This window comes from Semicossyphus pulcher, unplaced genomic scaffold (genome assembly GCF_022749685.1).
Source record: "Semicossyphus pulcher isolate SPU_LCO1_2020_fin unplaced genomic scaffold, fSemPul1.0.p SCAF_11, whole genome shotgun sequence".
Taxonomy (NCBI): domain Eukaryota; kingdom Metazoa; phylum Chordata; class Actinopteri; order Labriformes; family Labridae; genus Semicossyphus; species Semicossyphus pulcher.
In genome coordinates, this window is record NW_027211615.1 from 20,295,401 (window position 1) to 20,308,186 (window position 12,786).

General features: G+C 42.1%; 2 protein-coding genes across 3 annotated transcripts in view; one reads left to right on the forward strand and one right to left on the reverse strand.

Moving 5' to 3' along the window:
* Window positions 1-1,371, reverse strand: part of bcl11bb (BCL11 transcription factor B b) — a 28,688-nt gene extending 27,317 nt beyond the window's left edge. For both annotated transcript variants that reach the window (XM_069686302.1, XM_069686294.1), the window contains exon 1: window positions 708-1,371. In XM_069686302.1, coding sequence (XP_069542403.1) covers window positions 708-771 — 64 coding nt within the window. In that variant the 5' untranslated portion in view covers window positions 772-1,371. The remainder of the gene's footprint in view (window positions 1-707) is intronic.
* Window positions 1,372-5,597: 4,226 nt separating this feature from the next.
* On the forward strand, window positions 5,598-12,736 carry ccnk (cyclin K). Its single transcript, XM_069656748.1, has 11 exons — window positions 5,598-5,705; window positions 7,130-7,365; window positions 7,682-7,763; window positions 7,856-7,987; window positions 9,344-9,449; window positions 9,552-9,609; window positions 9,730-9,899; window positions 9,983-10,191; window positions 10,347-10,377; window positions 10,607-10,678; window positions 11,141-12,736. Exons 1-11 carry the CDS (start codon window positions 5,697-5,699, stop codon window positions 11,689-11,691), a joined length of 1,656 nt encoding a protein of 551 aa, XP_069512849.1. The 5' UTR covers window positions 5,598-5,696; the 3' UTR covers window positions 11,692-12,736.
* The last annotated feature ends 50 nt before the right edge of the window (window positions 12,737-12,786 follow it).

Consider the following 12,786-nt stretch of genomic DNA (forward strand, 5'->3'; position numbering starts at 1 on the left):
ATTAAAAATACGTTTAAATTTAAATCTAAGTAATCCTGCAAAGTCACAAAATAAATACCTGCGTGTTTAGAAATCAGTGTAATATTTCACAAAGTGCACATAAATATAAACACGACGCCACATGTTGCAAGATGGCAGATAAAAATACTAAATTGTGTTGTGATAAAATGTTGGATTACACGCTCGAGACGCACGTGCGTGCACATGCAAACAGACAGAAAACACACACTCACACACACTCTCTCTCTCTCACACACACACACTCAGGCAGAAAGTCCGATGTAAGTGTCAAAAGATCATCTGTTATAATAAAGTCACGTAAAGCTGCAAAAGGCGCGCTTAGAATATCACTGAATGGTGGTTAAATTTTAAAAGTGTAAAACAACAATTACTGACCCGCGTAGTCGCTCAAAATCAGTCTAAAAGTCGTTTTTAATAAACAACATAGATCTATGTTTATCTTCTGTTATCACATGGTAAATTTTATGTCACAAATCAGTGTAATAGTGTAACAGTGTGGTCGATATTTTGCGTCCTCATTCGGCGCGTTTTAAAGAATAAAAACATGAGGATGTTTTAAATCTGCAAATGAAAACTTTTATTTCCCCATAACAATGATAATTAATAATAACGATAACCTATAATTAATTTAAACCATTTAAGTGGATCATGAAAGAAGTGGGACATGTGATTGTAATGAAACTCACCTTGTATTGTCTCCCTGTGCGTCAGTGATAAGTGCTGCGGGTTCACCTGCTTGCGGCGGGACATTGCCCCGGCATTTACTCTGGCATCGCCCGGTGAACGGCACTTGGAGTCGGCTTGGACCGTGGTGTCGGTCCTCTCTGGAATCGCAGGTGACAAACTTTTTCCCTAATCCCTCTGCTGTTCTCAGTCTTCTGCTACAACTTTGATGCGCGCGTGGGAAGGTGAGTAAGGAGTCGGACAGGAGCGCAATGAGGATGGGAGAGCAGTTTGTCCACAGTGTCCTGCAGGCAGCGTCTTATGAGGAAGCAACACCTGGACTGAGGAAGCCAAAGTGGAGTTTTAGGAAGAAGAAGAAGCGGCCGATGAGCTGATCAATGCGTAGGTTATTTGTTTGCAATGACCTTTCGCAGATAAAAATCCTGGACTGCCCACCTCTGCAGCGACCGTGATGGCTCCACCGGCGATGCGCTCAGGCTTTTATTTGGCTCCTTTCCCTTTCTCCTTTTCTTAATTTAATGATATGATTGTATCATCTGGGGTCAAACTGCTGCTGTTTATTCTAGGATTCCCTACAGTCCTTCCATTTCAGCAGCGGTGCGCTAAAATGACCCTTTGGCACTGACTCCTCCTGCGCGTTTTGGCATCGGCGCGCGGAACGGCAACTCTTGGCTCTGGTGGCAGTAGCCTCGCTGATTGAGAGAGAGAGAGAGAGAGAGAGGGAGAGAGAGAGAGAAAGGGGGAAGAGAGAGAGAGAGAGGGAGCAGGCGGGCAGACAAGACACCTCCTCCTCCTTCTCGTCCAACAAGCAGAGGTCCAATGTTTCCAGGTTTCCTCCAGTGTCGAGGCTACTTCTTGTTGACTCACACGATGAAAGAAGCTCTGTTAGGGAGGACCCCGCGTTTATGCGCGCGTGTGTTTGTGTGTGTGTGTGTGTGTGTGTGTGTGTGTGTGTGTGTGTGTGTGTGTGTGTGTGTATAGTCTATATGCAGCCTGTGTTTTTGTGTGGGAGTGTGTGTGGTTGGGGTTGCCTCCTTGGAGTGGGATTGGATTCAAGTTCAAGTGCGTCCGTGACGTTTGCGCGTCAGACACAACAAGCATGGGGAGGAAGGCAGCGGACAGCACGCGGACACTGGAGGCAGCGAGAGGTGGCTGTAGAGCTCAGCGCTGGTTGATCATTACTTATTTGACACAGAAAGTAATGATTACTGATCATCGGTTCCTTATGTATGACACACTGTCACTCACAAAAATGACCCTTTTTTCCTCTTATGTTTTTGCTTTTAATGGACATTAAACCCCCCCCCCCAAAAACGTGAAATCCGCGCATCTAATCATGATTTTTTAATCTCCATGCTTCCTTTTTTTATCAAGTTTTAATCAGATTGTTAAAACTTTATTTCCTTTCTTATAATGCCAGCTGAAAATTTGCGGATATATCATTAGGAAACAGTTTTAAACGTCAGGAATGTCCGGACCACCCACACCTAGATCTGATTCAAGAAAGCACATGAGTCAATCAGGGTTCAAAGGTCACCTTTCATTTAGATAATTAATACTTTTATGATATTGTTACATTTGAGGCTCAGTAAATGACCAGATAAGGCTCCTGATCAGTATGTAAAGCACACCTATTTCCTCTCATTGGATCAGAGGGAGAAACAGCAGGCTGCATCTTTGTTGTTGGATCATTTAAGCATGTTGTGAGGCAACAGTACCCTCTGTTGGCACAGTCAGGAGAGGGTGAAACCTTACACACACACACACACACACACACAGCCTCGCTGTGTTTTATTCTTATTTTTAGATAAGAAGCCTCCTTAATTTGCCATTTATACAATGCAGAATGTAAGAGAGTCCTTGAAGAGCAGATCAGGTTCACTCAGAGGCAATTAATGGCACTAATGGGCAATCATTGGGCACATAATTCACTGTATTCGTTTAGATCGCTGTGTGTGCACAGATAAGTGCTTTGTACAGCTCGGATAAGAACATGCTCAAGTTTTTTTTTTTTTACCTCAGCATACAATTCAAACCTGTGCTGCGCTATAATTTGAGTGAAATACATTGTTGAATAAAAATACAAAGCCTAATACGGCCATTTAAAGCCGACACCACTTCCTGGTGGATCAGCAGAGAAGTGTGCAGCTATATGCATTTTATAGTCGGCCATTAATAAAACATGGTGGGCAATTTTAAGAGCATTAGAAGTTTGATTGCTTCGGGGCAGGCCTAGGGGACTTTCAGGACAGTAATTATTTATATAAATGAAATGTCATCTCAGCTCTGGCTCAAGTAGACATAACCTCAGCAGACTCCACATGGAAACACTACACACAACAGCTCGCTTTCACACACACATGCCCGGCATGTTGTCGAGCATATTGCTTTGACTGGAGAGCATAAATTCAGTATGTGATATTACATGAAATGTCTTCTTTTTTTCGCATCGGGGCCAAGAGAGCAACAGCAGCCGTGGACACGTCGGATGCTCAAGGAAAACATTATCCTGGGTTCACACACACACTCTTGCTCTCCCTGCTGCCTGCAAGCAGCTCCTTGATCCTCACCCATGGGTTTCTCAATAATACATCAATGTCTCCATTATAGCTTGTATCTGCAGGCTGCGGGCAAAGGCAGTTTAAGCTGGGTTGCACAAGGCCAATATAACACAAATACCCTGCTTGTGGACACAGGAAAGGTTTTAAGTCCAGAGTGTTGCCTCTGAGGAGACAAGCATCTTTGCGTGGCAAAGTGCCATTGTTGAATCGGAGATCCCCTGAACGCACCGCAGGGCAATAGCTACACAAGAGAGGAGGAGATGCTGAGATGAAAGTTTAGTCCAAGTTACAAAAAGACATTATGTTCACATTTTAGCCCAAAAAGTGGCCCAAGATGTAAGGAATCTGGACACTTATAATTCATGTTAAATAACAATAAGAAGGGAGAGCTCGTGCACATCAGTGGACAGAAGTGCATGCAACTTAACAGGCTTTGATTTCTGGGTCACAACCTTCATCACATCCTTTTATCGTCCATTTTTCATGTCCCTCTCATCTCTAAAGAATACCAAAAATGCATTAATATCTTAAAATAGACCAATATTGTGCTTATAAATGAAAGAAAATAAAAGATAGTATTCTGGGTACCCGAGGTTTAAGTATAAAAGCCGGTCACTGCAGACGTTTTGACGTGTTTAACCACCACAGGACTGACACAAACAATGAGAGGTCCACTCCAGGACAGCTCGTGGTAATATGAATATTGCTCTGGGATTTGCTTATAGTCGGTGCTTCATTATGCAATGTTTAATATTAATAAAGAAAGTACAAGTATATATTATTCATAAGCTGATTTACTGTGTATGTGTGTGTATGCGTGCGTGTGTGTGTGTGGACTTGAGTGACAGATTGAGATGCTCCCTTGCTACGGGCAATACAACGAGACAAGGCTCTTACTTTTCTACAGGACACATCCTGACAATTTCTGCAGCAGTTAAGAGGATTTGTCCGAGCACCGCTGAATGTATAATGCATGCAGATTCCAAATTTTAATTTGGACCAAGTAAATGATTCAATGCCGGCTTTTCTCAGAAGTGAGGGTTGGGAGGGGGGACGCAGAGGGCACGAGATGTTACTTAGATGTAGCCTGCTCTTATTGCTGGAAGAGGGAAAGCAAACAAAGGTATAGGATGGTGACAAAGGGCATTGCTTTATGTTGGATTTAAAATAGTGAGGGAGGGAAATGAATTTGTACTGAAATTTTCCTGCACTGTAGTTTAACTTTGTTCTGCAAAAGATGCTCCTTCAGTCGTTTTTTCTGCTATATAATAGCCATATATATATATATATATATATATATATATATATATATATAAAAGATATCAAATATCTTGACTTAATATCCTTAAAAAACATTAAATTATTCCCTTTTAGTCAAATAAAAGTTTAATTTGTTGTCATAATGGGCTGTAACATGTCACTCATATATCAGGACAATGCTTTAAAGAATTCCTTTTATGTTAAACTCTTTTGTTTATTGGCGCAAATATATTTGATAAAAGTGTGATTTTTTTAATCTATATTATTTAAAACATTACTTATAGTCTATAACTTTCCCCTTACAAAGTAGAAATCACTTTGCATGTTTTCTCAAAGGAGGTCTAACTGGTTTAGAAAATAAATCTCTTTAATATAAAATAAATATGTATATTTTGTCCTGATTTCTTATCTTTCATTACTTTAAATGCTGTTGCCTGTGTAGCATGTCATTCTCTAACCCCACTCACTCTTACTCATATTTTTACATCCTTCCATAAAATAACTTTGCACCATTAAATACGCCTGTAGTTAAAATTATCTTCTTTTCTATTTACCTTTAAATTAAGGACCTACAAACCTACTGCACAAACCATTAAGCTATCCATCATATTCGTGCAGCCTAAGTACAGAAGTTGTCGTTTAACAATAAAAAGGGGACCAAATCAAGAATTAAGTCTGCAAAATAAGTTCATAAATAGTCAGAAAATCGTCTGAAAAATATCGTGTAGAAGATATATATTACACTCATTGTTCTTGTGAGTCATCTGGTCAAATGACTGCATGTGTCCAAAATCCATTCCTGGCTCCAGAAGTCAATGTGTAATTATTTGTCTCCCTCTAGTGGACATAATTGGTAATACCATATTTTCATCAATCTTAGTAGAAAATACGCGAGTAGTCTATATTTTATCTCCAGCAGAAGGAATAGTAATTTAAGAGTTCAACAAACTAATGTAGGAGAGGAAATGTAAAAACGACATTTAACCACATTACGCCTCTATCCGGCACCCTGCGTGATGACGTCTGCCAACATTCTCTGACGTCCTCCAAAATGGCGGTGCCCTTGTTACAATGGGGACTGTTGATGATGACTTGTTAGCCAACTTTTTGTGAATAACTGCGGATTATTTATACAGACGTCTCTTTTCGGCGATCTACTCGATCGGACACATGTTAAAGGTGAGAGCGGTGTTTCATTACGAACATAAGGACTGAGATGGATGTTAATTTAGTCTAGTTTTGATTCCGAGCCGTAGCGGCACTCGGACCTCGAGTGAAGCAGGTCTGCTAGCCGAAGCTGCTAACAGAGAGTCACCTGTTTGACTTCACGTGAACTAGCTGTCAACTTTGACCACATGTGTTTTAGAGTACAGATTATTAAGGCAGTGTGTTTAACGTACCTTAACTGCAGACCTCTCGGCCTTTACAAACTCCACTAACATCCTCGCATTAGTGGTTATATGGTAATGTTAGCTTCATGGCTGCAACTTAGAGTGCTCATTAACGCTAGCTCGGCTAACACTGAATGCTAGTAAGGTTTCGCTTCGTTAATTATGGGAAAATCTTATGTTTTGCTTTTGACAGTCATACTAATACATTGATTATGTCACTAAATGTATTGTTTGTAACATTATGTAATGTTAGCATGCTCAGCGTCGATCGTTATTTATGAATGAATGAGATGGGAGGTGCCATGCAAAACATTACATTCCCCTTAGAATAAGTTTACTATTTTCATCATTTCTACATTTTTTTTTCTTTTTAAACTCTGAACTGTTAATTTTGTGGCCCCCACAGTAACTGGACATTGGGAAACAACTGTTTGGCAAAACATGAAACATCCCTCCATTTTGGCTTATGGGATAACTTACACCGAGGGATGCACCCATCAGGATTTTTAGGGCCGATACCGATTACCGATTTTTTAATAGTGAGAACTGCCGATCACCGATTTAAATGCATTTTTCCAACATTTCTAAGAATATAAAATCATAATTCAGAGAGAGATATTAATACATTATAATCTTAGTTTTTATAACCCATTGCAGTTTATTAAGTGTGCTGCACATCATAGACAAGTACAAACCAGGGACTTTAACAACAGGCTCAAGTGTGTATAATGCCTGCAGAGGGTGGTCTCATCTAATTGTAGTTCCGTCAATGACTGATTTATTTTAACGACGATGGAAAAATATTAAGTTGTCGTTCAGTTTGATAAATTAGAAAACTGAGTGCGATCCTTTGGAGCGCGTCTGTGTCTGTGATCACTGTGGGTCACAGAGCGGTGACGCTGTGCCACTGGAGCAGGAGGAGTGCATCCTGCAGGATTTCCTCCTGGTAAAGTGAGTGCTTGCATCCGTTGAGTGAATCTTGCTAACTTCTGATCACCCCCTCTGCACTTTAGGGTAAATCAGGAGAATGCGTTTCTGAAATTGACATGACACCCCTAGGTGTTTGAAGCTATAAACATTGAACATCAAAGTAAGCCCACCTCACAGTTTTCATAATACACCTGCAATGCTAGTATTTACTCTTGTCTTTAATACTAATTGTTAGTTATGATAACTACAGTGTTGTTGTTTTTTTGTCTTGTTTCTTAACAGTCCAGTGCAGCAGGTCCATCCTCTGCAGCTTCTCCTCAACCAATGAAGGAATCAAAGGAGAACCTCTCAATGACCAACCAAGGGATCCTGGACCACATCAAGCCATGCTGGTACTGGGACAAGAAGGATTTAGCCCACACCCCCTCTCAGTCTGAAGGCCTGGACCCTGGCACAGAGGCGCGGTATCGGAGGGAAGGAGCCCGCTTCATTTTTGACGTGGGGACCAGACTCGGCCTGTATCCTTGATGGATTGATTGATTAATAATAGGCAAAGCATGAACATTTCATTTCCAAAAATGTCATTATGGCAAGTTTAATGACAGTAAAAGCATCAAAACTGAAGAAATCGTATGACTTTAGTACTTTACTTTGTTTTATAGACATGCTTGTGAAAAGGAAGCTACAGTGAGTTACTTTATTTAATGTAATGTACTTGTTATGTTTATTTTACAAAGCTGCTTATTTCTCAATAACTTAATTTGTTATTGATTAATTGAAATATTTAACTTTATAATTGTAGATGGTTTCTATGATATCCTTGACTGTCATCAGACACTATGACACACTGGCAACCGGCATCATTTATTTCCACCGTTTCTACATGTTTCACTCCTTCAAGCAGTTCCCCCGATATGTAAGTTCATCTGACTGCTCTCACTTTGGTTTTACTTTTCCTGGAATGTGACCAAATTTGCAGGATTACAGGTGCTATTTGCCTCTCGACAGGTGACGGGTGCTTGCTGTCTGTTCCTGGCGGGGAAAGTGGAGGAAACCCCAAAGAAGTGTAAAGACATCATCAAGACAGCTCGCAGCTTGCTGAACGACGTGCAGTTCGCCCAGTTCGGTGACGATCCGAAGGTACGATTTCTTTCATTCTCCCTGCTGTCTTAAGATATTTCTCCTGTTCACACTGGTCAGTGTAAGTTCACAGTTAAGGTAAACCTCAATCAAGTTTGTTCACAGAGTGTAGAAAATTAAGAGTCAGAAATACTTTATTTATCCCCGGGGGAAACTTTGTGCGTTGCAGTTACTCAATACAGACGAGTAAGTGTGAATATAGAAAATATAAGCAGAGTAAAACTATGTGGATATGTTAGTTATATACAGAAAAATATGGGGGGAAAAAAGATATTATATATACATAATAAGTAAATATGTGAAATATATATATACAGTGAAGTGTATATACATTTAATGTAACGGTTTTAAATAGGTGTCTGTGTGTCAGACAGTCAGAGGGAGGAGTCGAAGAGTTTGACGTCACTGGCCTTGCGGATCAGTTGTGTTCAGTTTGTCAGCGTCAGCTATCCTCTGCCTGCTGCCTCAGCACACAACAGCAAAACAGGATAGCACTAGCCACCACAGACCATAGAACATCCTCAGCATCGTGCAGCAGATGTTAAAGGACCTCAGCCTCCTCAGGAAGTAGAGGCGGCTCAGGCCCTTCTTGTAGACGTCTTCCGTGTTCTTGGCCAAGTCCAGTTTATTATCCAAGTACACCGCCAAGTACTTATAGACCTCCACAATGTCCACACTGACCCCCTGGATGAATGCCCTGACATAATATCATGTAGCTCTAAAAAGAGAATAATGATAACATTTTTTTTTAATGTAGTGTTAATCTGCTCCACCAAATAGACAATATCTCATGTATGAGGATTTAACCTCCTGACTGACCATGTTCCCCTTTTCTGTACTGAGAACAAGGTGTTACTGAGTACACGCTGTGATGTAGGCCGATCTCCTTCTGAGCCTGTTAAGGAATTTAATTTAACCTTAATTTAAATGCATTTTTATATTTATAATTTATTATGTGCAACTGTAAATGCAATGCAATTATCGTGTATTTTTACTGTTAAGTAACTGGATAATTTATACATGAAGAATGAAGCTGAATCTACTGTGTACTCCAGGGCAGCTGACGGCTAGTAACATCCTGTGGCTTTCATGTACCAATGTTTAATTGGATCAAAAATAGACTATAATACAGAGCTTCTGAAAAAATCTAATCATAATATAACCACACAATGCAGATATGGAACTTTTAGAGTTCTAAGTAAGGGTTGTAGATCTGATTTAAACGCGTTGTTTTCATGTTGATAGGTATGATAATGTGCAAGACATGAAAGTGTGTGCCTTTGCCAGGTGAACAAGTGCCCTTGTACTGTTCCAAACCAACAGGATTACTTGAGGTGTCTGTGTTTCTTTCAACAGGAAGAGGTGATGGTGTTGGAGAGAATTTTGCTCCAGACTATCAAATTTGACCTGCAGGTGGAGCATCCTTACATGTTCCTGCTGCGCTACGTCAAGCAGCTCAAAGGTGAGATAGGAGAAGTGTGGCTTTGGATCCTCACATGGGGTGAAAGTATTTTTTAGTTCTAGGAATCTTTAAAACGTATTGATCTTTTCCTTTCTGTTAAAGGTGAGAAGAATAAAGTGTGCAAGGTGCTGCAGATGGCCTGGACCTTTGTCAATGACAGGTGAGTAGTCAGCAAGCATACTCTCTTTTTATTTCTGATGGTTTTCTGTGGTACATCCCTGATGTGATTTCCTTACATTTGAGATGAAAAACGCAGTAACTATATCCCGTGTCCCTGCAGCCTGTGCACCATGCTGTCTCTCCAATGGGAACCAGAGATCATTGCCGTAGCCGTCATGTATCTGGCCGGCCGCCTCTGCAAGTTCGACATCCAGGAGTGGACGGCCAAGCAGTCGTCCCGCCGCTGGTGGGAGCAGTTTGTCCAGGACGTCCCAGTGGAGCTGCTTGAAGGTATTCATCATAAAGCTTTGACACTTCCTCTGAGATATTTCTGTTATCTTTTCTCTTAATGATAACGTGTCTTTGTCTTCCAGACATTTGCCACCAGATCCTGGACCTGTACTCCCAGGGGAACAAGCCCATCCCTCAGCAGATCCAGGAGAAGGAGCGGGCCTCTGTTCCTCCGATCCCGGCCCCTCCGATCCCACAGGGACTACCACCAGCCGCCAACCCTCCTCCCCCACCACCAAAGAAGACTTCCCCTCAGGGAGGCAGCCCTGCGCGCCAGCTCAAACGCTCACATGTGAGTAATATGCTTGAATTCTCTTTGTCTTAAAACCATAGTCGGTGGAAAGTTCCTTCTTTCTTCCCCACGGTTTAAATTCCCACATTAGCATATTTAAAGTGTCCTACAGCTTGTGTGTGTGTGTTTAACCAGACGTAACTTTTGTTTTACAGACATCCCCAAAGGATGAACCAAAGGCTCCAGGTAAGATCCAGCAAAACTGCTCCTGTCGTCTGTTCACCCAAATTAGCTAATAAATGTGACATAAATTCAGATCAAGTCTTGGCATGATTACAGATATATAAACCCTAGATTCTAAGTGGCTGTGGTTAGTATATACCTACAGGTTTTATGAATATGTAAACCTGCAGTTAAAGTACTTGAATGCATTCACTGATTTTTGCTTTTATTGAATCATCTGTTAAATTTCCAGAACAAGTTGGATCAAAGATTCCCAGACTGGAGAGCCCAATGCCCCCTCTGCCTACATCGCAGCCTCCGCCAGGTAAGAGTGACTGTTTGTCATCCTCAGCCTTCCTCCAATCTAATTAGTGAGGTTAAAATGATTTCGAGTGGGGTTAGAGCGTCGGTACACACTGTCTGTTTGCGTGTGCCATCAAAAAGCCCGTAATGAGCAGCCCGGACCCCTGCCTGCAGCTCCAGCTTAGAAAGCAACATAAAGTCTTTAGTCTGCTTACATAACTCACAACTCGTCTGGACATGATGTTTCCTAACACACGCACACTCCTAACCTCTCCCAGACCAATCTGATTAGTGCTTGAGCCTGATAATGAGACCTCCTATGTGGCTGAAGCCTGGCAGTCCTGCTCTGGCTGTGCGCTCACTGTCTGGGAATAGAGAGGTTATTTGAGATCAAAGAGGACTGAGTGGTCTCGAGGTTTTTACGGGAAAGATGATCAACATTTTTAACAAGTTGTTTTCTCTTTTATTTCCTGTCGCTCACCAGACCGCAAACCCGCAGCTCCAGCCCCTCCTGCGGAAGCAGAACCAGGAAGTGAAGCTGCTCCTCCTCCCCCGCATGCCCCACCTCCACATCAGCCTCCTCCCTTACCCCATCGGCCGCCTCCACCTCCTCCCTCCAACTACATTATGTCCACCACCAGCTCTTACATGTCTGGAGAAGGCTTCCAGAGCCTGCAGTCCATGATGAAAACAGAAGGTCCCTCCTATGCTCCCATGCCGCCCAGCTACGCGCCACCAATACCACCGTACCACCCCCATGTCTACCCGCCGCCTGCAGCGCCACCTCCAGGCCCCCCGCCTCCTCCTTCATCGTACCCGCCACCCAGCTTGGCGCCAACGTATCCACCACCAGGCTACAACAGCTACCCTCCACCACCGCCACCACGCATGCCACCGGGCCACGTGCCCCCTCCAGGTATCGGTCTCCCACCTACTGGGTACCCTCCCCCACCCCCTGGGCCCCCTGGACAGCCACAGGTGCCGCTCCCTCCGCCACCCGGCATGCCCCTGAACCGCGGGGGGTGGATGAGATGAGAGTGTCTCGACAGAGTATAAACTGAGCCTCTGCTGGAGAGGGAGGACTAGGTTGGTCACCTCAAGCTGGACTTTTGTTGATGAGGTTCCTCCTGAAGGAAGAGACTTGAATGGAAAAGTGAGGTCTGAACAGGTCTCGTCAGGTCAGGTTCTCATAACCTCATGTGAGGTGTTATCATGAGAACCTGACCTGGTGAGAACCTGTTATATTTTTGGAATAAATAATTCAAACATGTACAGGATGGTACTTTTTGTACCTAGTTCCTGGATCTTGTAACAAACACTTTGTCCACTCTTTGTTAATGTTCTGGAAATGTACCAGGAAATGTTCACAACCTGATATTTTCTTTTGTTTGGTCACATGCTCATTCACTGATTGTGATAGAATTAAACATACCACTTTTACTTAACCTTAAAGTAGATGGAAGTTGGAGTCTCATATGTCCCTTTATATTCTTTCAGCTTGATTATGTGTTATGGTTTACTTTAATTTCTAGCCATACAAGCCTCTTTTCTTGCAGTCTGTTTTTTTTACTGTCCCCACATTGCCACGGTTTTGTAGAAAAAAACAGAGCGCAGCGAAACCTGAGATGGCTGAACATGCAGTTGTCAAATATATAAAAAGGAAATAATACTGATGGAAACACATGAATATGCAGTTTGTCCAAACAGGATGTACATATTTTTGTCATTTAAGTTTCTATTCTGTGCAAACACTGAGGTCACGTTATCAGATGTTATCGCTACTATTAGACGCATTTTTCCTTCATATTATAGCACGCTCTTATTTCCTGTCTCATTGTTTTTAGTGAATCTGAACCGCAGACAGAATAACATGAACTACAGTACAAGAACCCCTTTTGTCAAACCAACCTTGTCTAACACTGGACAGTCATAGGTGTATGTGTACATATCTGATCTTTTCATTTAGAGAGAGTTTCTATCCATATGTGCCTTAGTCGGGCTTCTCTTTTCTGTATCCTGCACACAGCTTTGGTTTTGTGTCTGAGTGGCATTTAGGACAATAAAGAACAGCTTTTCCTACTTTGAACTGAGTCGTGTCTTTTCAATCTTTATAAAGGTTATTAAGTTGTG

Excerpts from the sequence above, each read along its gene's own strand:
- ccnk (XM_069656748.1), top strand. Across the intron at positions 9,610-9,729 it reads TGGACCTTTGTCAATGACAG|CCTGTGCACCATGCTGTCTC; the intron begins GTGAGTAGTCAG and ends GTGTCCCTGCAG. Across the intron at positions 10,378-10,606 it reads GGATGAACCAAAGGCTCCAG|AACAAGTTGGATCAAAGATT; the intron begins GTAAGATCCAGC and ends TTAAATTTCCAG.